The sequence below is a fragment of the Plecotus auritus genome (genome assembly GCF_963455305.1).
Source record: "Plecotus auritus genome assembly, chromosome: 4".
NCBI classification, from domain to species: domain Eukaryota; kingdom Metazoa; phylum Chordata; class Mammalia; order Chiroptera; family Vespertilionidae; genus Plecotus; species Plecotus auritus.
In genome coordinates this window covers 181,329,403-181,355,184 of record NC_137775.1, presented here as the reverse complement: position 1 = coordinate 181,355,184, position 25,782 = coordinate 181,329,403, and the positions used below count along the sequence as shown (strand labels likewise).

The 25,782-nt window shown below is 52.8% G+C and overlaps 3 protein-coding genes across 3 annotated transcripts; all 3 read left to right on the top strand.

The window, feature by feature from the left end:
* The first annotated feature begins 5,568 nt into the window (after nucleotides 1-5,568).
* HOXA6 (homeobox A6) lies at nucleotides 5,569-9,378 on the top strand. Its single transcript, XM_080666726.1, has 2 exons — nucleotides 5,569-6,497; nucleotides 7,950-9,378. The coding sequence occupies exons 1-2, from the start codon at nucleotides 6,056-6,058 to the stop codon at nucleotides 8,207-8,209; spliced, it is 702 nt and encodes a 233-aa protein (XP_080522852.1). The 5' UTR covers nucleotides 5,569-6,055; the 3' UTR covers nucleotides 8,210-9,378.
* Nucleotides 9,379-9,554: 176 nt separating this feature from the next.
* HOXA5 (homeobox A5) lies at nucleotides 9,555-12,830 on the top strand. Its single transcript, XM_080666727.1, has 2 exons — nucleotides 9,555-10,812; nucleotides 11,796-12,830. The coding sequence occupies exons 1-2, from the start codon at nucleotides 9,918-9,920 to the stop codon at nucleotides 12,044-12,046; spliced, it is 1,146 nt and encodes a 381-aa protein (XP_080522853.1). The 5' UTR covers nucleotides 9,555-9,917; the 3' UTR covers nucleotides 12,047-12,830.
* Nucleotides 12,831-23,004: 10,174 nt separating this feature from the next.
* On the top strand, nucleotides 23,005-25,304 carry HOXA4 (homeobox A4). Its single transcript, XM_080665064.1, has 2 exons — nucleotides 23,005-23,699; nucleotides 24,249-25,304. The coding sequence occupies exons 1-2, from the start codon at nucleotides 23,075-23,077 to the stop codon at nucleotides 24,605-24,607; spliced, it is 984 nt and encodes a 327-aa protein (XP_080521190.1). The 5' UTR covers nucleotides 23,005-23,074; the 3' UTR covers nucleotides 24,608-25,304.
* Nucleotides 25,305-25,782: the final 478 nt, after the last annotated feature.

Sequence of the window (25,782 nt, the reverse complement as noted above, 5' to 3'; positions counted from 1 at the left end):
GATGACAAAGAAATTTGGACTGCTTTATCTGGGGAGGGAGGCCAGGGAAGAGGGTCATTATGGCCAGAGAGCAAGCCCTGGCTCTGTGCGTGTTCAAAGGGGCTTCAGGGAAGCAAAAGTGGAAGGACAAATAGGGTCCAAGTGTCGGGTGTCCGTGAACTGGTGTGTACGTGTGTCAAGTTCCCTTTTGTGTGGGTTTGTATAGGTATGCGTGTAGCTCTTTTTGTATCTGTATTTCTGCGTATGTCTGTGTGTATTTTTATGTCCACAATTGTATGTATTTCTGTGTCTGTAACTGAGTGAACGTGTTTCTGTGTGTGAATAATTGTATTTCTGTGTCCATAACTGAGTGTATGCGTTTCTGTGTGCCCCCAGGTGTGTATGTGAATTTCTCTGGGTGAAGATTTTTGTCTGGTTTGTGTGTGTGCCCACAAACATCTTCCAGATACCTTGAAAACGGAATCTTCTGTAGGTACATTCTACTCTATGAACCTTCCTAAAAACCCCCATAAATTCCAAGAGCGAATGCAAAATTCAAAATCCGCTCTTTCCTCTAAGGCTGCGGGGTGGGCTCGCAAAGGGGTATCACCCTGCGACTGATCCCGAGAATTTTCCATGAGCCCTGAACCTGGCGCTAGGAGGTGGAATTCAGGGCCTCTGCCGCGGTCCCCGACCCGCATCAGGCTAAGCGAGGGTTGCTCAGAGCCCAGCAGTGCCGCTGGGAAGGGGCAGGGGCAGGGGCAGGGGCCCGCAGACCCGCTGCAAGCCTGGGCGGGGGTGCCTGGGTGCGGGAAGGATGAGGGGCTGGGGAAGGGGCGAGGGGCGGTGGGGACCGCAGAGAACAGCGTGAGCTGGGGGGTGGGCGAGCACCTCGACTCCAGGCTCCTGCCTGGGCTGGGCCCCCCTTCTTATTGCTCTTTGAATAAAACCTGGCTCAACTGGGTCTGTAAAACCTGCGGCCCCAAGTCGGGGCGGCTTCGGTGGTAAGATGGCGCCGGTGTAAGAGCTGCCTCCTCTTAGAGATGGGGAAAGGGTCATAAATCCGTTGTTGTTTATGAAAATTTACAACTTTGCAATACAACTTTATGAGTTGTTCGGCCCTTCCATTGGCCGTTGTCGGTCATGTGGATGGGAACCGTGAACATGAACTTTTTTATAATTTCCCTTGCGAGAATAGAGCTGCATTCTTGTGCTCCGCTCCGTCCTGCCTGCTTCGGAGCTCTGCCTTCCAACCGGCTCGGCTGCGCTTTGTCCGGCGATGGCGAGCGAGGCGAGGCCCCGGGCCGGCCGGGCCCGGCCCTTCCCGCTGGAGGTGGGGTGCGCCCTGCTCCCGGCGCCGCGGCGGCCTCTGCAACTCGCAACCTGGCTAATTTCCTGCGTCCTCTGGCACCAGGAAGGAGGGCGATTCGTCTCCCCGGGCTGCCCCAGCGACAGCTGTCAGAGGGACAGGAGCTTCTGGGAGCCGCCATCTGAAGGTGAGACATGTGGGGAGACAGGAGCAAAGGTGGTGAGATGGCAGCCAGCGCAGGCGGCGTGGGCGAGGGCACCCAGGCTGCCTTTGGAGAGGGGCATACTACCCGTCACCCACCCTCATCCGTTCACATTCTCCCCTCACACACGACACGACAGCTCCCCACCACACACACACACACACACACACACGCTCCCTTCCTCCTCTCTCTGGCTCCCGGTGGCAGGGGATGCCCGCCTTTCGCCCGTGGCACCGCGCCCTGGCATGGGCGCACAAGCCCCAGCTCCCTCCCCTGCCCCAGCGACCTGGCCTAGCCCCAGAGGAAGTGGCCCTGCACCCTGCGCTCCCCCCCACCCCCCCACCCCACCTCTCGGGTTTGGGGGTTTTTTTTTTTTCCCTTTTTTTTTTCATTCATGACCCAATTGGTTCGATTGATTCCCCAACGACTGGGGACAGTTCCCGACCTGGAAAGGCGGGACGAGATGAGGGCCAAGTGCCCTTATGGACTGGCGTCTTAGACCAGCACAGCACCTTCCACGCCCTGGGATTTGGTTTGTGGCGAGAAAGGTGGAATGAGGGGGGTGCAGGATAAGCAAACAACTTACTAATGCGGCCAGAGTCCTCTGCTGCTCCGCTGCTCCCCTCCACGCGGTTTTCCGATGAGAGAGGTGTCAGGACCGCAGGGAGAGGGAAGAGGTGCGCGGATGGGATTCTGTGTTGGAGGAGAGGATGGGGTTAATGTCTGGGTGCTGCTTGGCGGGAAGTTTCGGTGGAGTGATGTTATTGCGAGGGGCACGGGCCCCTCAGCTAAGGTTGAAAAGAGGACGCAAACCGAGTCTGGGCTATAGGGGGACCCCCACCCACCGACCTCGGCGCCGCCGGGCCGGCGACCGCGGGCCCACCTTCGGGCAGCGGGGAGGGGACTGTGGAGCCTCCCGGGTGGAGGCGCGGAGGGAGCCGCGGGGTTCGCTGGACGTCGCGCGGATGCACAGACCCGATCGCGGTTCGGTCTGGGTGCCTTTGGGCCGGATTTGCCCCGAGAGCTTCCTGGGACAGCAACCAGAAACCGCCCTGAGGCTCTGGGCTCGAGTTCTTTTTGTTTTTGGTTTAGGCTGTTGATGTTTTCCCATCTTAAGGGACTACCTTGGTGTGCGTTAGAGACTGGAGAAGGGGCCGTGGAGGTCCGGGGCGCCCTCGGGCGCTGTGGGTGCACTCAGGGTGCACTCGGGGAGGATAAAGCGGCGCATTTGCATCGCAGGGCCGCGGGCGGCCTGACTGCGGCTGCCGCGGGCCCATTATTTATTGCGCCCGAGCCCGGGCGGCTCGCTGCTGCCACGCTGTGGCCGTCGCCGGGACCGACGCCGCCGCAGCCCCGAGTCGTGCAGCCTGGCGCGAGGAGTGCTCGGGCCCCTCAGAGATTCCCAAGCAGGCCGTGGAGAGGGGGGCGAGGGAGGACTTAAGGGGCGGTCTCCCAGGGCCTGACTGGCCGGGAACCTCCCCCGTCTTGGCCACCTGACAGGAGCTGGACGCCCGACTAGACTCGGGTTCCCCTCCCCCCAGCACCATGGAGACTGGTTGCACAGGCCGCCTGGCACGTCATGGCTGCTTCTGTCCAAACTGCGCGTCCTAAGGCGCCCTGGGGGCGCACGCTGGTTTGGGGAGCTCAGCGCTTTGGGATTTTGAAATCACAGAAACCACTGGTAGCCTGAGGCCTGCGGGCCTGGCTGACCCCGAGGAGGACTGGCTATGGCAAGGAAGGCGGGCTTTGGGTCCAGGCGAGAGCCCTTGACAAGCACAGGCCGCACCTGTGTGCTGTGGGCTCTAGCCTGGGCTAGAGATCAGGGTGGAGGAGGTGGCCTTCAAGGTCCCCCCACACCGGCAGGCCGTCCTCCAGGCTGGCCGAGGTCAAGGAGCTCAGTGGGCAGCCCAGGGAAAGGGCGGATTGTGGGGCCCTGCTCACCATCCTGTCCCCCTTGAAGAGCAGCTGAAAGGTAAGTGGACTTTCTGTGTGGCTTTGACCGAGAAGAGCCCTGGTGGCCATTCTCACCATCCCAGTAAAGGCTCCCTCCACCGTCTGGGGCTCCTATTCTTGCCTGAGTGTCTCTCTCTCTCTCTCTCTCTCTCTCTCTCTCTATATATATATATATATATATATATATATATATATTATACAGTCACTGGTTGGAGAAATATATTTGGGCGGCTGCCAACATGATATGTACCAGCCTTGGCTAACATGTGGAGATTTTAGTTTAATATATTTTTTCATCTTAATGCCTATAGAAACTAGAAATACAATGTTTTGTTTTGTTTTTTGCTCTTAGCTGAGAAATCAAATTCTCTTGTTGGCTGGGAGCATTATTAGATTGAGAATCCAGGTCAAACCATAACAAATAATAATAAGAGTAGTAAACTGCCACCAGCCCCAACATTGTGTGGGACCTGGAGGAATAAAGCAGAATTATAAATGTAATCATTTATCAGCATCTTCAAACGGTGTTGTTTTTTTATCTTACATAATACCTTGCTTGAAATCACTGTCCTCTGGTGGTCTTGTTGAAGAAACAATAATTCAAACATGATTTTCTTGGAACATAGCTTTAAAAAAGGATTCCCTTAAAAATTCTTGACTCTTGAGTTTTTATTTTCGTCAGTCTAATCCTTTCCCGGAAGAAATGCAAGGGAAATGTAAATTTCTATCCTGTCCTGCCAGGCCCTTATTTATATATGCAAAGGAGAAACTTTCCCAGCTTGGATTGATCGGGGCGCACACAACCAGAAGGCTTCTGGGCACAGCCCCCAGAGGCGGGTAACAGCTGCTTTCAGGGGTGCACGCTAGGCTCTGTGCACCTAAATAACCTGAGCCTAGTCTTTTTTTCCCAATCTTTTTCCCTTTGGGGAAGTAAGGGCAGGGGGAAAAACATTAAAAAGCAAGGAAGAGATTAAGAAAATCGTTTCCAGATTCCTAAGGGGCATCACCACCCCCAAGTACTGAACCCCCTTCTCTTCATTTGCCAGAGTTTTACAGAGCTTATAATCACCCTCTGGGAATTCAACCAAATCATATAAATAGTCTTTCTTCAATCTCCACAGAATTGAGGATTTTAAAGCTAATTCAAGGGGGTTTTACAAGCCCCCCAAATACAGCCGTAAAAATGCCATTGGAAAAAAATCACATTTTACAAAATGAGATTGATCCAGGCGTTGTAAAAGTCAACTTTCTCCGGGGCACACCTCTCAGCCCAGGGAGCGCAGCTCCGACAGGCTTTTCTTGTCCTGTTTGGGGAAGGCCAGGCCTGGGGCTGCCGTAAAAGCAATTCAGACGATTTCCTTGAGCTTCCCAGACAGCTTGTCCCCGTTCTGGAGCGACTGTCCCGGGCAGGCCCCAGACCAGTCCCAGGAAAGAGGACACACCCCAGGACAGTGTGGGCACCCCAGACACCAAGCACATCAATTATCCTGCAGCCTTGGGCCTAGGCGAGCTGCCCTCTAAGAGCGACTGGGCCAGGCACCCTGGGTCACCCGAACCTCTGGAATGAGGACAGAGATTCCATAGCTGGCTCTGTCTCAGTTCTGAGCAGTCCAGGTGGTGGAGGGCGATTCCCTGGGCTCTGCGCGAGGGGAGCAGGTCCCGCGGGCGGGCGGCTGCAGAGCTCAGTCTCAAGGCCACTGCTCCGTAGGTCCCTTTCTGGTAGTAACCAGTGGTTTCTGGCCTCTCGGTTCCTGGGTTCAAAGGCGGAACGGGGCCGCACAGGTTGTGGGGGTGCTTTGAGGCTAGGCAGGCGCTGGCCTTTAGAGGGGAGGGAGTCGGGGACTCAGAGAAGACGTGTTGTATGTGGGAGGAGGGGCCGGCGGGTAAGAGACTACCTTTGGCCGCGTCCTGGTCGGCTCCAGGTGAGCCTCCCGCCCTCTGCGGCTGCAGGCCCGAGCCCCGGCTAGGAGTGGGGAAGGGGAGCAGGAGGGGATGCAGTGATTCCTCAGGCGCAAGGGTGCGGAGCTCGGAGCTCGGGCCTGGTTTCTCAGAGCCCGTCTCCAGCTCGGGACCCGCACCCTAGGGTAGGGGAGTGCAGGGGGAGGGGCAAACTCCACCCCGGCCGGGAGGGCAGGCCGCGGAGAGCTAAGCCACACTCGTCACCGCCCCTCCGGGCGCGGGGCTGTCAGGTTTCCTGTTTGGAGAGAAAAACCAGCAAAATCCAACAAGGCAAAAGGGGAGGAGGAAAGAGCGGGCCTGGCGGGGCCTGGCGGGGCCTGGGCGCCCCTACCCCGGCCTGAGCGCCGTGCCCGCCGCTGGCGTTGGGGAAGGGAGCCGGGCCGGCCGGCTGTGCGCGCCCATCAATCTGCCGGAGGGCGGCGGGCGGGCGGGCTGGGGGCTGTTTGTAACTTTGCTGCCTCGGTCGCCGCGGTCCCCGGGGAGCGGGCTCCGGCGCTCGCTCCCATTGGCCGCCGCCGCGTCAGCTGGTGCGATTTGCTGCTGTCGCTTTTGGCGTTCGGCCATCCAGAAACAAACCAGTTCGATGACTACTAATAGTTATAGCCAGATGTACTAATACACAACAAATCACAGTCCTGCAGAGGGGCGCGCAAATGAGTTCCTATTTTGTGAATCCCACTTTCCCCGGGAGCCTGCCCAGCGGCCAGGACTCCTTCTTGGGCCAGCTGCCCCTCTACCCGGCCGGCTATGACGCGCTGAGGCCCTTCCCGGCCTCGTACGGGGCGTCGAGCCTCCCGGACAAGACGTACACCTCACCTTGTTTCTACCAACAGTCCAACTCGGTCCTGGCCTGCAACCGGGCGTCCTATGAGTACGGGGCCTCGTGTTTCTATTCTGATAAGGACCTCAGTGGCGCCTCGCCCTCGGGCAGTGGCAAGCAGAGGGGCCCCGGGGACTACCTGCACTTTTCTCCCGAGCAGCAGTACAAATCCGACAGCAGCAGCGTGCCGGGCAAAGCCCTCCATGATGAAGGCACCGACCGGAAGTACACGAGTCCTGTTTACCCCTGGATGCAGCGGATGAACTCCTGTGCGGGTAAGACATTTCCCTGCAGCACCCTCCCCCCTAGAGAGTGGAGGGAGAGGGGGAAGGGGGCAGGGAAGGAAGGAAGGAAGGAAGGAAGGAAGGAAGGAAGGAAGGAAGGAAGGAAGGAAGGAAGGAAGGAAGGAAGGAAGGAAGGAAGGGAAAGGAAATAGAAAGGCAGGAGGAAAGAATGAACAAAGTTTCTTTAGCTTTAAGAAAAAGAGATTAAAAAAATACCAACCCATTCCCAATGGAGCAATCAAGCTGAGGCAGAGTGAAGGCAGGGCACTAGTGTCCATGTAAGGTGACACCTTAGAGGAGTGTGTGTGTGTGTGGGGGGGGGTCATTGCTATGTGAGCCCCAAGACAGGGGCAAACTAAAGAGAGAGCCAGGCTGGGTGGGAGGGAGCTGCTGCCTCCACTGCACCCTGGTAGCACCCTGCTCAGATTCCCAAGCCCAGATGGCCTTCTGCACCCATCACTGATGATTCCCCTTCACCTGCCAACCCCCTCTCCTTTCTGCCCTTCACACACTCATGTAGAAAGAGGCCCTTATTTAGCCTCTTCCAGGGTTACCCCAAAGCCTTGGAGGGCCACATCCCCAGCTGCAGTATTTCCTCTCTCTCTCCTCCCTCTCCTCCTCCCACTTCCACTCAACTGCTCACTTACAGCCAACTTCTGCCTCCTTCTAAGACCCTGCCCGCATCTCAGTCACCCAGCTTGGAGGGAGCCCCCACCCATGGGCCCCTTTGGCACCAGAACAAATAGCCCATCACAGTCCTACATTTCCAGGAACCCCAGATGGCCCATCGCTCCATCTCTTTGCCCCTCGTTTCCCAAAACTCCACAGGGAATCCTCTGAGCAGGACAGTGCCTAATGTGAATTTTAAAACTTACAGTGTTTTTGCTTTAACATCCACTTTTTTTTTTTTCGAGGAAGCTTTGCATTTCTCAGATGGGGCCATACAATTTGGGGGAATTTGCAAAGATCTGAGCAGGCTGACCATTCTTAATTTCCCAAAAAGCACGCTGCGTGCTTCACCAGCCATCCTGGGATGCCTGGCCACAGTAACATCTTCACAGACATCCATATGTGGATGCAGTGTGTCTGCCCTGCTCATAGGGTTCCACACCCCCACTCCCAGACATGCACACACTGCACTCCCACAAAACAGGACTTAGGTACCCCAAATTAAGAATGCCCGTTATATTATTTTGCTTGTAATTTTTTTGTATTGAGCAGGTTTTTAAAAAACAATAACTTCCCACCCCAAGTCATTTTAGGTGGCAAACATATTGCTTGGTATGAAATAATCTCCCCCCCTCAGAAGGCTTTTGGCCCAAGACAGTGGCAGAGGTTAGAGTGCAGGCGGGTGGGTTCCAGCCCAGAGGCTTGGGGTGCGGGGTTGACTGGCTCAGCTGCCCAGATCCAGGCTCACGGGCGCCGGGTCCTTTCTGCCCGCAGGTGCTGTGTACGGGAGTCACGGGCGCCGAGGCCGCCAGACCTACACGCGCTACCAGACGCTGGAGCTGGAGAAGGAGTTCCATTTCAACCGCTACCTGACCCGGCGCCGCCGCATCGAGATCGCCAACGCGCTCTGCCTCACCGAGCGCCAGATCAAGATCTGGTTCCAGAACCGCCGCATGAAGTGGAAAAAGGAAAATAAGCTCATCAATTCCACACAGCCCAGCGGGGAGGAAGCTGAGGCAAAAGCGGGCGAGTAGGCGCCTGGGCAGGGACCAGGCCAGCGGCGCAACCTCCCTCGGCTTTGCTCCCTTGCCTTCGCCTGCTCCCCAACCTTTCTCCCTGCCTGCTACCATCTGGGGGGCTTACGCAGCTTCAGGGGAGCCCGGAGCTTTGCAAACGCCTGAGCATTTATTTCTTACAAAAAAAAAAAAAAAAGCAACAACATAAAAAAACCAACAACACACACACACAGCCAATCCCAGCGGTGGAGCGGGGCGCACTGCACACACAATCCCGCTCTCCAAGGCTGCCCAAGCCCGCTCCGGATCCCAGCGCGCGCCCCAAATTCGTCCCTGACTCTTGTGTAGCGCCTCTGCACGCCTCTGGCACGGGACTTGGGGTTGCTGGAGAGGAAAGAACCCCGGGACCCACCCTCTTTTGGTGTCTGGGCATTTTGGCCCCGGTCCCTCGCCACCGAGTCCCGGAGGGCACCACCAAATCGACTCTGGCCACTGCAAAGAGGGGACCTAAAGGTTGGGGCCCCGGCACTGCGGTGGCCTCCCAGGCTGCCCCCAGACAGGAAGAAGCTCCAGGAACAAAGGTCCCCCTCCCCCCAGAGAGTCAGCCTCTCTGCCCCGCACAGCCGTCCGTGGAAGAGAGGCAGCCGCAGCCGAGCCCAGTCAACCTGAGCGCGGGTGGAACTGTACAGCCGGGAGCGGCTGGGCTCCCGAAGGCTCCGGACTCGGCAATCCAGCTCCTCGCCTCCGACAGTGCAAACAGCGCTTTCGGGACCTGAGGAGGGGGCCCAGGGCCGTGGGAGCGGCAGGAACCATGGTTTCCAGCCTGCCAGGGGCGTCTGCGACGCAGGGCCTCCAGCAGGGAAACCCTCCCTCGCCTTTCAGCTGTATTTGTGGTTTACTTTCATCTTTCAGAACCAGGAAAATAACTACGGGGATACTAGGCACTGTCTCGAAATGCTTCCATTAGCGCCCTCAATTTACTCCTGGAGGTCTAAGCAAAACCCTAATAACTCGGCCCATAAATTGCCAGCCCCCAAGCAGCTTCTGTAGCTGCGGGGAGCCTCGGCCCACTCACTGGGTTCACCTAGAACCCCTCCGACTTGGGGCCCGACTGGCTCCAGGAAAAAGACCCAGTGGTGAAGATTCTCCAGGCTGGATCCTTAAAGCAAAGCAAATAGCAAGCTAATGACACGAAAAACCAAATTTACATGAAAGGAAAATCGAATCTGGTTATAAAAGTGTGTGGAATTTGACCTCGCCTCGGAGAAACACTACACAAAAGCTATCTTTAATAGACGCCTGTCATTTAAGAGCGGCTGGGATACTGTCCCTCCTGCACTCGCAAAAACAGAGCCGTAATTGTAGCTACTGCCGAGGGCAGGATTTATTTCTCCAATTGGCTAAATGGCTTCCCCCCACTCCCCCGAAGGTGATATCTGTATTTTCAAATTTCAGAGCTGCCGGCATGACGGGCAGAACCGACCCCAACCTCGACATAAAAATAAGAGGGGCTGCACAGCGGGGAAATAAAGTTGTTGTAAATAAAATCCAAGTCACCATCTCCCCCCAGTCCTCTGCATCCTCGCCGGGCACGCGATCGGCAGCTGACGGCCTCACAATTGGTACATCCTAATGGAACTGCGAGGGAAATGCAATAATTTTGCCATAATGGGCTGTAACCTCAATTCGACCCCGGCCCTTGCAGCCCCGGGTCGGAAGCGGAGCGATGAGCCCTGCCTCCAGCGGGTGGCGCTCGAGTCCGACTGAACGGCGGTGGCGGGCGGCGGGCACGCGCCTGGGGCGCGCGCTCCACCCCTCTCGCCTCCACCCAACTCCCCCATTAGTGCACGAGTTTACCTCTAGAGGTCATCAGGCAGGATTTACGACTGGACAACAAAAGCACGTGATTCGAAGTCGTACCCCATATTTGGGTGCCTACGTAGGAGGGAACCAAGTACATGTCCCAGTCATTTCCATAATTCATCATAAATTGTGCAAGGGTGCTATAGACGCACAAACGACCGCGAGCCACAAATCAAGCACACATATCAAAAAACAAATGAGCTCTTATTTTGTAAACTCATTTTGCGGTCGCTATCCAAATGGCCCGGACTACCAGTTGCATAATTATGGAGATCATAGTTCCGTGAGCGAGCAATTCAGGGACTCGGCGAGCATGCACTCCGGCAGGTACGGCTACGGCTACAATGGCATGGATCTCAGCGTCGGCCGCTCGGGCTCCGGCCACTTTGGCTCCGGGGAACGCGCCCGCAGCTACGCGGCCGGCGCCAGCGCGGCGCCCGCCGAGCCCAGGTACAGCCAGCCGGCCACGTCCACGCACTCGCCTCCGCCCGACCCGCTGCCCTGCTCCGCCGTGGCCCCTTCGCCCGGCAGCGACAGCCACCACGGCGGGAAAAACTCCCTGGGCAACTCCAGCGGCGCCTCGGCCAACGCCGGCAGCACCCACATCAGCAGCAGAGAGGGGGTTGGCACGGCGTCCGGAGCCGAGGAGGACGCCCCCGCCAGCAGCGAGCAGGCGAGCGCGCAGAGCGAGCCGAGCCCGGCGCCGCCTGCCCAACCCCAGATCTACCCTTGGATGCGCAAGCTACACATAAGTCATGGTAAAGCCAGCCTTTTTCTAAATCCACGCGGCCGCGGGGGCGCGGCTCCCGTCTCCCTCTCTCCTTTACCGCCCTCTCTCCCCGTTCTCTCTCCTGGTCTCGCCTCTCCCAGCCCCGTGGAGCCTCTCCCCGCCGGTCTCCTTCCCTGCCTTCCTCCATCCTCCTCCTCTTCTTCGCAGCGCCCTGCGTTCTCAGGGTGAGGGTGGGGGTGGGGGTAGGGGGAGCCGCTGGGTAGGCAAGTTTAGACGTTGAAAGGGGGGAAAAGGAGAAAACCCATGTCGAACCCCAGCGCCCCGGAACGCGCTCCCGGGTCAGGCCAGCCAAGCAGGGCGCAGAGGAGGAGGATGGCAGTCGGGGCTGTGAATCGGGCTTGTCAGGACGGATAATTTATGAGGAGGGCTACGCTGGGGAAACGGCGTTACTAATTAGAGTCCCCGAAAAGGGGCTTGCGGGGAATAACCCCTGCGAGAGTCGGCGGGACTCTGAAGTTTGGGGGCAGGAGGAAGAGCAGGAAAGGAAAGGGAAGAAAAAGAAAGCAGGCGCCCCAAGCGTGCAGGCTGGAACAGGCGGCGGCTCTCGGGGCTGGAACTTGAAGGGAGAGTGATCTAGAGTCCACTTGGGCGCTCAGAAAAGGGCCCTGCTTTGGTGGGTGGCTGGGCGGCAGCCTGGACGGGCTGTGCCCTCGCCTCGGGGCACCAGGGCAGGGCCAGAGGGTAGGAGAGGGCTGGGGGGAGAGCGAGGGATCCTCAGGGGCGCAGCTCCAGCCTCAGATGGCCTGATTGTTCCCAGAGTCCAAATCGTATTGTTTTCTCTCTAGAAAGGAAGAGGGAAGGAAATTGGGGTGGAAGGGGGGGAGGGAGGGAGGACTTGTTGAGCTTTTTCTCTCCTGTTCCCTGCTCAGGACCCTGGCTTGTCCAGCTGGCGGACTTTGGTGGCCAAGGGCTGAGGAGTTGGTGGCTAAACCGCTGACTTTTCTGTTGCAGACAACATAGGCGGCCCGGAAGGCAAAAGGGCCCGGACGGCCTACACGCGCTACCAGACCCTGGAGCTGGAGAAGGAGTTCCACTTCAATCGCTACCTGACCCGCCGAAGGAGGATTGAAATAGCACATGCTCTTTGCCTCTCCGAGAGACAAATTAAAATCTGGTTCCAAAACCGGAGAATGAAGTGGAAAAAAGATAATAAGCTGAAAAGCATGAGCATGGCGGCGGCGGGAGGGGCCTTCCGCCCCTGAGTATTTGAGCGTTTAAAGTACTGAGCAGTATTAGCGGACCCCGCGTAGTGTCAGTACTAAGGTGACTTTCTGAAACTCCCTTGTGTTCCTTCTGTGAAGAAGCCCTGTTCTCGTTGCCCTAATTCATCTTTTAATCATGAGCCTGTTTATTGCCATTATAGCGCCTGTATAAGTAGATCTGCTTTCTGTTCATCTCTTTGTCCTGAATGGCTTTGTCTTGAAAAAAAAAATAGATGTTTTAACTTATTTATATGAAGCAAGCTGTGTTACTTGAAGTAACTATAACAAAAAAGAAAAGAGAAAAAAAACACACAAAAAAGTCCCCCTTCGACCTCGTTTAGTGCCAATGTTGTGTGTTGCACTCCAGTTGTTTAACTGTGCATGTGAGTGGAAGTGTTCCTGTCTCAATAGCTCCAAGCTGTTAAAGATATTTTTATTCAAACTACCTATATTCCTTGTGTAATTAATGCTGTTGTAGAGGTGACTTGATGAGACACAACTTAACTTGTTTGACGTGTAGTGACTAGTGACTCTGTGACGAAAACTGTGACTCCGAGCGGTGTGTCCCTGCGTGCCTTTGTAGGACCCTTTGCACGAACTCTGGAAGTGGCTCTTATAAGTGCAGCTTCAGTGATGTATGTTTTTGTGAACAAAGTTACAAATATTGTCCGAGTCTGGCTGTTTAAGCAAACTGTGATCAGCTTTTTTTTTTTTTTTTGTATTTGTTTTTAAGGAAAAAATACTGACTGGAAACAAAAAAAAATAAACTTTCTATTGTAAGTTCTCTTGGTCTGGTTTGTGCCAAATAGTGAGCGGCTCTTTCTGCTCTTCTGTCTGTCTGTCCAGTCCCGGAGGCGGGTGAGTCTGAGGCTACCTGAGCAGCCTGCCTGTGCCAGGAGACCTCAGACTGACACCCTAACCCACAGCCTGCCTAACTCTGACCTTTCCGAAAGTTCAGGACGGAAGGTGGGAAGCTGTAGGTGTCCCCAAAGCCTGAGTCCAACCTGCCCATCTCTGAGGAAACCAAGTAGACTTGCTGGGTACAGAACAGAGGAAGAGAGAGAAAGGAGGGAAAGCCCAGGGCTTTGTTAGCGGCCCACGGGGCCCACATGGATGCTGCCTAAGGCCATCCTGGGCCTCCACCTGAAGAGACTGCTATGCCAAGCGGTGGCCCCCCAAACTTGCTGCCTCTAACCCACCCAGGCACCCCTTCCCACACCTCACCCTGAACCCAGTTGGCTTCTTTTGCTACAATTAATTTGCTACAAATGGAAGGTACTTACCCCATCCTAGCTCGATTGGGAAACTCCTCAGGGCAGCTAAAGCGCAACTAGAGATTTGCACATTTACCGACTGCTTACACTGATGCCGTCTTTCCTTTTAAAAGTTATAAAACAGTAAACTTTATAAGCCCCAGTTCCGGCTATATGACATTTGGGTGCCAAATGAATAGGGTTTTGTCTATGAATTAGATCGTAAAATCATCCATAGCACAGACAGATCGGCTCACTGGCTATAAAACGTCACGTGGGGCCATTAAAGTAAGTTTTATGGTTTTGGGGAGTTGACATCCAACATTATATACCACATAACATATAATCTCACTGACGCTGGACTCCATTTGACTCTTTTGCAGGCTACGTGTGCCGCCTGGTCATTCAAATTGTCAATTTTAGGTCCAGAAGTGTCCAAACCACAAGTTCTCAAAACTCTCTGAAAAATGGCTCCCTCCGAATTAAGGTAAGCTCGCCTCCTGAGCCCTTTCGAGTTTATTTGTACTCTGAAAACTTTCTTCCTGGATTTCTCCCTCTCCCGCTTTCTCTGTCTCTGGGTCAGTAACTCTGAGGTTGCCCTGAATTCAAAAGGGGGTGGTGGTGGGGGGCGCAAACTTGCCCTCTGCGCCCCAGCAGCGCCAGGAGCCTGCTCTGCGGGCCACACGGTGAGCAGCGCCTGGGCCGGCGCAGCGCCAGGCCTGCCTGATGGCTGCACCGCGCTGTCAATGACTTCCGCCGCGCTCGCCCTGCAAAAAGACGATTTTGGTGCGCGGATGGGCCTGTGTGTGGATTCTGGGCTGGGCCGCCCCCATCCCGGGCCGGCGGGTCCTGGTTCTTGGGGGTCGCGGAGCCCTGGGGTGGGGGCTGGGAGGCGGTGGGGCGCGCTCGGGCGCCAGGGCCGCGCTGAGCTTGGGAGTTGGAAAGAAAGGCCCAGGCAGGGCCCTGCCGGGGCGGACTCTGGCGGGATTCCTTGTGGGGCTGTGGCAATATGTCTTCGCGGGGCCTGGGTCATTTGGCAGCACTGAATCGAGGCGGCCGCCTTCGGGGCCGGGTTTCAGGCTGGCTCCGGAGAGCCAGAGGGTGGCAGAGGGCGGCGGGGCGCGGGCCGCACCTCCAGGCTGGGCCCCTGGGTTGCCAGGCCGAGCCCAGGACGCTGGGGACCCCGGGTCCCCACCTGGGGGGCGGCTCCCCACCCCCTCCCCCGCCCCCCGGGGCCCAGGCCCTGAACCTTGCTGGCCTGCACGTTCTTTTTATTTCGGTGGGGCTGTTCTCACCCGCCTGTGAGTCTGAAGCAATAAACTTTATGGCCGGATTTAACTTTAGTCTTTGAATCCCCAGGCTAAATGAAAGGAGTTACGGCGCTTTCTTTTCTCCCGCCTTGCCTTTCTTTTCACTCTCTTTCCTTTTTCTCTCCTCTTTTGTAGAATTTAAAACATCCATGCGCAGGGCCCTCAAAAGGCAACTTAGCCATCCCCACTACCCTTTAGATAACTCTAAAGATAGAGAGGTGTACTCCCCCTCAACATACAGGGGGAATTCTTCCAAACTGTGCCCTAAAGTTTGGGGGGAAATCGAGGTGTCTTCAACGCCCAACTTAAAAGTCCCCAGAGCCATTAGGTTGTTTTCCCTGACACGTCATAAAGGGTAGTTGAGGGAAGAAATTGGTCGTTTGTCAGTAGGAGATTTCCGCCTTTCTTTTGTTAGCTGCTCTTTCTGTTTGATCCCAGGAAATTTACATAATCTATGATTTCCAAAACAGTCCCCAATATTGCACCAACGGGTGAAGTAAGGTGAAATAAATTTTTCCTGGGTACAATTCCAGCTTGGCCTCAGCCACCCCTCTGGCCCCCACCCCCCACATTCTTCAGTGGCAGAGCGGTGACTGGGGATGCTGTGGCCTGTCCTGAGGTATTCCTCCGGATGGGTACCCCCATGGGACCTTGCGGATTTCCCCCTATCCCGACCGAGGAATTAAGCCAAATTCTCCAACTTAGAAATGAAACAAACCAACAAAAAGTGGGATCTTCTGTCGCCAAATGCTCTTCTCCTTGTGAACTGGGTAGCTTTCTGCAAGTGCTCATTGGTATAGATGTTGACTAAGTGCTCAAAGTGAAAAAACTTATAGATTTGGAATTTCAACATACTTTATTGTGCACAGGCCACTCCTACCCAACATTAGTCCAACAGATGTTCCCAAAGACAGAAGTCCAAAGAGCGAAACCTGGGACGTTTTCCGGAAGATCGAAACCCTCCTCCACGTCCCACCTCTCTTGAATAGTGAGTGGCCAGGAAGACCCCTGGGGTCACTTTTTGTGCCCCGTGAAAGTGTCAGTGCTCAGGAAAACCCGTCTACACCTTGGTGGGGACCAGGAGAGAAACTCTCTTTGGGTTCTCTTTTTCATTTGAAGTGTCTGTAAGAATCCTAGAGTCTTTGTTTCGCTGCTCTGAGTTTTGGGTTCTGTATTGGAGAATACTGGGTGAAGGTTTTATTTTGGTTGCTCATTTGGTGATCTTGCTTGAGTGATTTCTTGGTGACTAAAGTTAGTAGCAGAAAAAAGAGTGATAGGGCTGCTGGCAGATTCACTTGAGTAACTTGCGTGGAGGAAGTGGCCATACCACCTCCGTGGCCACATCCCACCCTGGGGTGTGGGAATGGGCAGAAAGGCTGTTGGACCCATAGCCAGCATCACACGATACAGAGAAACTTTCCCATGATTTAAAAGACTTAGAGGCTATAAATTGTCAGCTTGCTTATTTCTGTCTGCTGTAATCTTAATAAAACTTTAGAGTTTAAGGAGCAGGCCAACTCACATGGAGTTAAATGACTTAAAAAAAAAAACCACAACAACACAGCATCCAGTCAGACCTACGTGAGCGTTCCTGGAGGAATTTTTTTCTTCCTATTTTCACAGGAAGCATAGTAAAGAGGATGGCTGGTTATCTGCTCATTTTTGTAGATAAGTTATTTCTCCTGCATTCTTTTGGGTTGCTCTTGCAGAGAAACTTCTTTAGAAAATATCTGTCATTGAGAGCTTTATGAAGACATCCAGCCTCAGCCGGTGGCAGAAGTATCTGTCTGTGTTCCTTGTCTTGTAAAAGGAGAAGGTGTCCGAAATGTGCGGGCCCCGTTTGTTTCTACAAGCCACAGAGACAATATTTCCTGAACTATAAATATAATAGGAAGCTTCTGGTCACACTCACTTAGGGGTTTGTTAGGGTTTCCATGGTCTAATTCCACAACATTATGCCAAGATTCCTTTTCTTCTGCTCTTTCCCTGCTTCATTGTTGGTGGCTCTGGGAGAGCAAGACAGAATTTTCTACCAGAAACGGAGTCATGTTCATTTGTTGAGATGTGAAGAGTATTATATCCAAACAATTAGTGAGGGGAGAGCAAATTACATCCATGAAGATGGGCTATTAGAGAGGAAAACAACCCTTTTAGCTTAAAAGATGCCCATCGAAGCCTCTCCCTGCCTTAGCTTGGGAGTCTGCCTGAGGTTTGCCCACCATGGAGAGTGCAGAACAGAATGGTGTGGCTCTATCCCTTTGGCTTCTAGGGCAGAATTTCTTTCTAGTCAATGACAAAACTATAAATGGGGCTTCCAGACGGGGGTAAGGGGGTCAGCGTAGGCTCCCGCCCACACAGGAGTGGGGCGCCTCAGTGCTGGCCATTCAGAGCCCCAGAACTGGAAGATTTGCCTAGGTTTGTTTTGTTTGTTTTCACAAAGAAAGGTTCCTTCCCCACCATGTCCCCTCCCCACAAACTGGCCTTTTCAATAATAATATTTGTTATGAAGGTTATTGGGTAATTATTGCGATTTTGTGAAGCAGCCCTTGCTAGAGGTGAAGTCTGTCATCACCTAACAAATGACGCCCGCGCAGTTCACTGCCGGGTTAAGTAAATGCAGAGAAGATAAATCTGCACACCCTAGGAATCGCCAGCAGAGCACGCTTTAGTACAAGTTCACAGTCAACTCGCCTGCCTGGGCCAGCTCGCCCAACAATTAGGGCTGCGTCTTTATTTTTAAATAAAGGGAAAAAATGTCTCCAACTTCCATTACCTGCTTTCCCCATCTTCTTTTTCCTTTTGCTATTTGTGAGGTTCCCCTGCTCTGCTCCCAGTTTTCCTTGTAAATGTAATGAGTGATTTCAAAATAATCTCTTTCCTATTTTAAGTGCTAACAAAAAGAGGTAGGAGGCTGGTTTGACAGGAAATACAGTCACAAACACACTCTCACACACACAAATCTAGTGCACCCTCTTATTCTAAAAGGCTGAGGCAGAAGTAGGGCTTCCCTGAGATCCTGGGAGGGGGCCTTCCCCTGAAAGAAAAGGCACAGCTTTGTATATCTTTGTGGTTAGTGCGTTGCAACTGCAGGTCAAAAAGTTGAGGGTCAAAAGTTTACGTTGTGCAGCACTCTTAGTCATCTGCCCAGACAGAGTTTGATGTCAATGTTAGAGCTGCGATCTTGACTATCAGCACAAAAGATAAAATGGCTTGGAGTGACGCGTGTATCACGGTATGGACTCCAGGTGAACCCTAGTGGTTGAATGACCTCAATTACGGAGAAAAGGATAGAAAATCCCTCTTTTCAAGAGTAATACATGCTGTATTTCATCTTGAATTATCGCTCCCATTCTGAGGGAATAGCAGCAGGTAAATAGGCTTAGATTACTGAAAAACCAACACCTTAGATTGCTGGAGAACCAGGAGTCTTCGGGTGTGTCACAAAATAAAAAAGCTCAGAAGTCATCAGTGGACCTTTAAGAAATAACGTAGCAAGTTTCCAATGCTCCGTGGTACCTTCAAAGGCAAGAGAACTGGCAGGAAACTTCCTTTATTTGAAAACAGTGATTTTGATTTGCCATATCTCTCTTTTTAGTACCCATAATGATCCCTAAAGTGAGAAGAAGGGCAAACACAGGCATTTCTTGCAAAATGTATTCTTTGCAATTTTCAAACACAGAATGCTTTTTCTGAAATTGCCACCTACTAAATGCCAAGAGTTCTTAGAGCTGGGAAGGGGAGGAAGGAAACGGAAGCCCTCCCCCAAAGGGAAAGGATTCTTCCACCCCTCCACCAGTGAGAAAATGCTGTTGTCGGAAATTTTTCATTACGGTTATTGTTAACCCTACATTGAATGTAAGAGAAATGCTACAATCTATAAGTGAATAGCCAAACTGTAAAGAATGTGCCATTTGAGCAGGAAGATGGAATCCAGAAATGTCAGAGCACCATGACAGACTTCTGTTCTCCAGAAAATACTCTTTAAAAACACATTTGGAATAAAAGCTAAGGAGAGGAGAAGCGAGCTAAGGAGGAAGGGTGGGAGAGTGGGAAAGAAAGGGAACAGTGTGTTAAGGAAGCCAACTGGAACCAAGCCTCCAGTGTGAGTTGCAACTGGAGAGCTAAACACTATTTTATTTCTCATGCAGCTATATTAGCTGTTAAGTGTTGGTGCCATTAGAATCTATTTTCTGGGGGACGTATTTTCCTTTTCCAGGTATCGATCTTTAAGTAATCATTGAAGGGAAGCAGAGAAGAGAAAGATGAAAAAAAAATTCTGGGTTTTTCTTTTTTAACTATAAAGATGCTAATTCAACTACTCAGAATGTAGACTCTTGTTAGGCATGTGTAAGATCATCCCAATATATTCTGGTTGATTGGATTTGCTGGTGCCAGGGACATTCAGTGGTAAATATTTCCCAAACAGTGCCATAGTGGAAGTAATCAGATTGCTTCCACTGTTGGATGTGTAAAGTTTTCACTCTGGCCAAGAGCTTGAAGCCAAATGGGGGTGTGCCAGATGAAAACAAGAAAGGGAACAACTGTGGTGATTGCTGTTACAGCAGTGAACACTTCACCACATCTGGGCTAGCAAAATGGAGAAAACTGAAACCCCCGCTATTACTCACCAAGACAATTATGTGTCCCTTTGAGAAAAGCTTGTTATTGTATTATTGGTTAAGAATGTCCCACGCCTTAGAAACATGTCAGATTCAATCATCATAGACACCTCTTAGCCAGTTTTTAAAGTAAAAGAAAAAGGTACCTGAAGAAGTTATTGCTTTTAGAGTGCGTACGTTTTTATTTGGAGGATTTTGATTGTTAGGCCTCTTACACAATCCTGGTGAAAATTTATATATAATGCAAGTATACATTTCAGTCTTTATGCCTGGGTCATGCTCATTGCTGTAAACTACTGCAAGGAAATTACCCCCAAACAATTAATGGTTCAAATGGATGATAAAGTATTGCTTCTCTAAAATCATGTGCCTAGTGTAGGTGGGGGAGAGCCCTCAAATGCCACCATCAGGCATTCTGAAATCCAGCCATTCCCGTGTGCGCTCCAGAGATGAGCAGTCAGTCTGGGGGACTCTCATTCTAAAGAACAAAGGACAAATACAGTCAATACATTCCATAACGTTTACATTTCCTTTGCTCCCCCCCCCTCCCCTTTGGTTTTCCCTGAGAAGGAGTGACCTGGGCAAAGACCCTGCTCTCTAAAAGACACTGTATAGACCTTTTAGAAGCGCAAAGTCCAAGGCCGAGGTGAACTTCAGGTCAGCGCGTCTAACAAATATGAAAATGTCGGCTGGTGAAGGGCGCGCCTTGTGATTTAACAAAGACTGTCAATGTGTAAGATTAATAAGAAACAAAATGCACACGGTGTCACTGTTCGGTCACTTTGAATCTTGGGACAGGGTTGCATTCAAGAGGGCAGGCTATTCCAAAGATATTCAAAATGATTCAAATCAGATTCAAACTAGGCTGCAAACCCTGCCTTCCTCTCGCCCTCCCTCTCCCTTGGACTCCCTTCACTCTCCTTCTCCATCTGGGATTTGAGGACATGATGAAAAGTTATTTCATTTAATGGGATTTTAAGAAAGCCTTTGTTGGGAATATATGTTATCCCTGCACGTGGAAATGAGCAAATGTGCTTACCAAGAAAAGGATAACGCTTCCACCCTGCTTGGAACTGGAGCCAGTTGGTGTGCGAAGATTAGCACACTCCCTCTCTGCTCCATTTCAGAGCATCCCATCTTTTTCTCGGGCGAGATGCTGCTGGTAAACTTCGGTTTATGTATTAATTAAGTTAGTTTCTTTCTGGCTTTACTTTGGTGTCTTGGATCGTATGTAAAGGCAAAAAGTGGTTTTTTAAAAATGTTTTTCAAAAGATTATTTGATTCAGTGGAATGATGCTGTGGCTTGCACAGAGAGATTGTGGAAGGATCAGAAAAGGTACTGAGATTGTTTATTACAGCCATAAATCTTGCAGTAAAATGTCAAAATGTCGGTGTGTGAGATAACACTTGGTGGTCCTGGCTCCGTTTGTGTTTATGATAGGAACCACAAAGACAAGTTACAGGCCTTGGGGGATTCTGTGTAAGCCCATCTTCCTAAAGTAATATAACCACATGAACACAGGCGCAGTTAACTCGTTTAGGCTAACCATATACAAAACAGTGCCCATGCCTTGTTAATACTTTAAAATAGAAACCCGGTAGAAGGTTCTGAGGCTAAACAACATGAATTTTGTGTTTCAGTGTCTGTAAATAACATTAAACAAACATGGTTAAGACCCTAGTACTCAAGGCTGATGCCATGAGAATGACGGCAAAATTTCATTGTCAGGTCCCCACCCCCTCCTGCAAGCTTAGAGAGCCCAATTTTGAAAATTATATTATGTATATATTATTCAGGTTATATATTCAGTATATGTATACATATATATATATTTTTTTCTTACTGTAGAGAGATACTGGTTTAGGCAGCTATATCACAGGCTAGATTTCCCCGGGAATCTAGAGAGAACATCTAAAGATTACCCTCAGCATTGATTTCTGTCTGTGGCTCAGATTCCATTAAAAAAAAAAAAAGTCAGGGTGCCCCATGTGGATGGACAGCCCTCTTCACAGACACACAGCCAATGTGGAAAACCTCTTTGTACCACTTCAGGGTGATTCCAGTTAAAAAGCTAACATGATCCCCCTTTAAACCTCTTTTCCTAAATTAGTTTAAAGATTAGTCCCATATAATAGGCTTTATGTGGCTAAGCATTAAATGACTATCCATCAAATGGATATTCCAGCATTTAGTAACTCATATGAGTAACCGATATAAATGAAGATAGAATTGACATTCCTTTTGAAGTGTCTCCAGGCTTAGGCTATAACTTTCCTTGTCTGCCTTCCAGACTCAGTTGTGAGAAGGCTGTTTATACTGCTCTTTGAAAAATCAAGTAAGAGGTACCAGCTGAAAAAAATCCTGGCTGTTACATGCCAATATGAAAGTATTTTAGAAGAGTGACTATTCCAGCTTGTATTGCTTTAATCTAGGCTGCAAAGCAGAGGATCTAGGTGTGTCTGTTACCCAGAAAAGGAAAGTACACAACATGAGTAAGGCATCAGTGTTTAATTCAAAGATCAACATTAGGTGGAATTAATAAGTAATTTATTTGTTAATAATGGTGTAATTAGTTTACCCATCAAATTTCAATTACCAAATGGCAGGCAACAGTCCTCTCTCCCCCTTTCCAGAGCTACTATTATCGTTAATATGCTAATTTTCAGCAATGCAGAAATTATAGGCTATCCTGCAAATAGAACTTTACCCTGAAATTCAGTCTGAGAGAGCAGCATCCAAAATACAAAACATAATCTTCTTAGCGGGGAAAGACTCCTCGGCAATCGGACTGGGCAAAATGCCCTCTCTCCGTCGCTTGTTTCTGTTTAGGAATTGCTCTGAAATAGGACGTTGTTGGTTTCAAAGCTCAGTTTTGTGGAGGCGCCGCTTCTATCCACCCCCCACCCTTGGACCACCTCCTCTCTCCCAACCGCGCCTAGAAAATGCGAGTGTTTAACGCTCACATCAACACCTCCAGCAAATGAGATGCTATTAGAAAGTTCTGAGTTTTCCTAGGACCCCCTCCCCCCCCGTCAGATTTTGTCTCTAAAAGAAAGACAGCATGAAAAGCGCCCGTCCGGTTGTACTGGGATGGCCTAGCTGTACATTTTCAGGCCGATTTCTCTCGGCTGCTCAGCCGCAGGCTCTCGAGGCTCCTGCCCGGCTTCTCAGAGCGGGGACCCAGGCGCGGGCGCGGCGAGCGGGTGGGCAAGGGGATCAGCTGGGGAGAAAATAGGTCTATCGACCTCATTCGTTTTATTCCGGGGGCAGGATTAAAATGAGCGTATTTCCTTGATCCCAACCCATTCCCTCCCCTAGCCGGCCTCGAACCCGGGAGGACTCCGGGCCGGGCGAGGCGGGGCCCGAGGTCAGCGCTGGGCCGCGGGCGCCTGGCTGCTCCGAGGCCTAGGCCAGGGCTGGGGCGCTCACAGGGCACGGCCGGGGCGTCCGAAGGGAATTGAAGCCTGGAGGACCCCCAATTCCCAGCGGGACTGAAAGTTGGGGGGTTAGGGGGACCAAAGCGCCAGCTCCCTCCCTCCGCCGGGAACCCGACCGCAGCATCCATCACCTCCCGCGCGCTTCCTGATCCGGGTCCGCGCGCGCCGCGCTCCCATTGGCGGGGGCGGATCACGTGGGGAGGTGCGCGGGCGCGGGCGGGGGAGGAGCGGCGCGAACTTTGGTGGCATTGGCGGCGGCGGGAGGGGGAGGGGTGGGCGCTTGACAGCGGGGGAGGGGACGGGAGCGGGGAGAGGGGATGGGAAGCGAGGCAGGAGGGGGAGGGGCCTCGGCGAGCCCAGAAAAACGACAACGCGAGAAAAATTAGTATTTTTGCACTTCACAAATTAATGACCATGAGCTCGTTTTTGATAAACTCCAACTACATCGAGCCCAAGTTCCCTCCCTTCGAGGAGTACGCGCAGCACAGCGGCCCGGGCGGCGGAGACGGCGGCCCGGGTGGGGGCTCCAGCTACCAGCAGCCCCCCGCGCCCGCGGCCCAGCACCTGCCGCCGCCGCAGCCCCAGCTCCCCCACGCGGGCGGCGGCCGCGAGCCCCCCGCCTCCTACTACGCGCCGCGGGCCGCCCGCGAGCCCTCCTACCCCGCGGCCGCGCTCTACCCCGTGCCCGGGGCCGCCGACGCCGCCTACCCTTATGGCTACCGCGCTGGCGCCAGCCCCGGGCGGCCCCCGCAGCCCGAGCAGCCCCCCGCGCACGCCAAGGGTCCCGCGCACGGCCTGCACGCGAGCCACGTCCTGCCTCCCGGGCGGCAGCCCCCACCGCCTCCCCCGCAGCATCGCGCGGCGCCCCCGGCGCCCCCGCGGCGCTGCGAGGCAGCTCCCGCCACCCCGGGCGTCCCGACAGGGGGCAGCGCCCCCGCGTGCCCGCTGCTCCTGGCCGACAAGAGCCCGCCGGGCCTGAAGGGCAAGGAGCCCGTGGTGTACCCCTGGATGAAGAAGATCCATGTCAGCGCCGGTACGTGGCGCCGCTGGGGAGGCGCGGGAGGGCGGGCTGGAGCCCGGCCGGCCGGAGCGTGAGGGTCTGGGCGGGGGTCAGAAGGCGAGGACCTGGGGAAGGGGCCTGGGAGGGGAGCCCCATGGGCCCCAGCTACAGTGGGATGTGGGTGTGTGCGCGCCAGCCAGCCTGATCCCCATGTGAGAACCCTTTTGTACCCGGGGTCCCTTTATCGGGAGATTTACGAGACGCCAAACTGTTAGGGCAGTAATTATAGCCCCCATAAATTTAATTGCCCTGGCAGAGGCTTCAGGCCATGTGTCTTTGAAGCTTTTCTTCAGCCCCAAGGCCCAGCTCCATTCTTTATGGCTCTCGGGTGTTTCCCGTTGTCAATAGCCTGTGAAACATTTTCTTTGCCGTTTTATGTATCTTGCGTGAACTTGGTGTCAGGTTATTATATAATGATGATGTCCCATTGCTCTTCCCCACCCCACCTTATCTCTCCTCCTCCCTCCCCTCTCTTTCCACTCCCTCCGCCTTGGCTTTCTCCTCGGGGTTATGGGCTTTCAGTCAACCCCAGTTATAACGGAGGGGAGCCCAAGCGCTCTCGGACCGCCTACACCCGGCAGCAGGTCTTGGAGCTGGAGAAGGAGTTCCACTTTAACCGTTACCTGACCCGGCGGCGCCGCATCGAGATCGCCCACACGCTCTGCCTGTCTGAGCGGCAGGTCAAGATCTGGTTTCAGAACCGGAGGATGAAGTGGAAGAAAGATCACAAACTGCCCAACACTAAGATGCGCTCCTCCAACTCGGCCTCGGCCTCCGCAGGCCCGCCAGGGAAAGCACAGACTCAGAGCCCCCACCCAAATCCGCACCCCCACCCCCACCCCCACCAGGGGGCCTCCACACCCATTCCCTCCTCCATATAATCTTCTAGAGACCTAGACCAGTTTCTTTCCCTCATCTGCTTTTCTCCTCTCTTCTGCCCCTTTCCCCATCCACCCCTCCCCGTCTGTCCATCGGGACCACAACAGACCCCAAAACAAAACCCAACTTGATGAAAAGTGTAATAAAAAGAAGAGGACATTATCCTGGTAAGAGTGTGTGCTGGTTGCCACCCAAGAGAGGACAGTGGCCAGATTGCTGGCTGGTGGAACAACCTGCTGGCCTAAGGAAGGCTGCCAGGGTTGGGTACCTGAGAAGGACCACTTGGCCTCACATACTGTTGAGATGGCTGAAGGACCTGTATATGTATATTTGTTGCAAACAGAAGAAAACAGACCCTTTCCTACCTTCCTTGTCCCCCCTCCCTCATTAAGGCAGCTCATACAAGCTTGTCTGGAACTGAATAAATGAGTAGACATTGTGGACCTCACAGGATTATTTAATTCTCAAAATGTATAGACCTCAATGGTAGATGTGTCACAATAGTTTCCCTTCCTTGCATTTATTTAAAATATTGTTGTAGTGATATTGTTGTCTTATTCTGAGGCACAATCTTTGGGGAGAGGGGCGTGCATTTAGACCCATGTGCAACTGTACAAATCGTGGTGTGGCTATATAGAAAGCCTTGCTAAGAATAAACTCTGTTTCAAAAAAAAAAACATTAAAGTTCTAAAACACGTTTGTGTGTTTCCTACTTTGAATTTTTTTTTAAAGCGCTCTGGATTGAGGTGCTTGACCCTGCCTATGAGAAACTCTTGTAGATGGCTTGAGCTGTGTTCACTGGGATTCTGACTGCGCATGTAATTTGTGTGAGTGTGTTCAACTTGAGCTGAACTCTTGTGGAGTTTGACCCACTGTGGGAAAAGTTCCAAAGAGCATGAAGGCCCTTGAGCTCTGAGAGGGCTCCTCTTCTTCCCAAACTTGGCCAGGCTGTCAGGCTTCAGGTCTCTGTAAGGCACAGAAACGTGTCCTTCTCTGCAATGAAAGGTGAAACCTTGCCGTGCTGCGGGCCCAGGAGTTTCTGCAGCTGCTCTTACTCGCTGAACTCTGAGCACACTTGGAAAGAAGTGGTCCCTTTGGTATTTATGGCACCTTCGCACTTAATCTGCCTGTTTCCCTGGAGATAAAAAATAGTTTGTGTAAAGGGTTGAGATTGCTT

Coding starts and splice junctions, on each gene's coding strand:
- HOXA6 (XM_080666726.1), top strand. CDS start 6,056: ATGAGTTCCTATTTTGTGAATCCCACTTTCCCCGGGAGCCTGCCCAGC. Junction 6,498..7,949: donor GCGGATGAACTCCTGTGCGG/GTAAGACATTTC, acceptor TTCTGCCCGCAG/GTGCTGTGTACGGGAGTCAC.
- HOXA5 (XM_080666727.1), top strand. CDS start 9,918: ATGAGCCCTGCCTCCAGCGGGTGGCGCTCGAGTCCGACTGAACGGCGG. Junction 10,813..11,795: donor CAAGCTACACATAAGTCATG/GTAAAGCCAGCC, acceptor TTTCTGTTGCAG/ACAACATAGGCGGCCCGGAA.
- HOXA4 (XM_080665064.1), top strand. CDS start 23,075: ATGACCATGAGCTCGTTTTTGATAAACTCCAACTACATCGAGCCCAAG. Junction 23,700..24,248: donor GAAGATCCATGTCAGCGCCG/GTACGTGGCGCC, acceptor ATGGGCTTTCAG/TCAACCCCAGTTATAACGGA.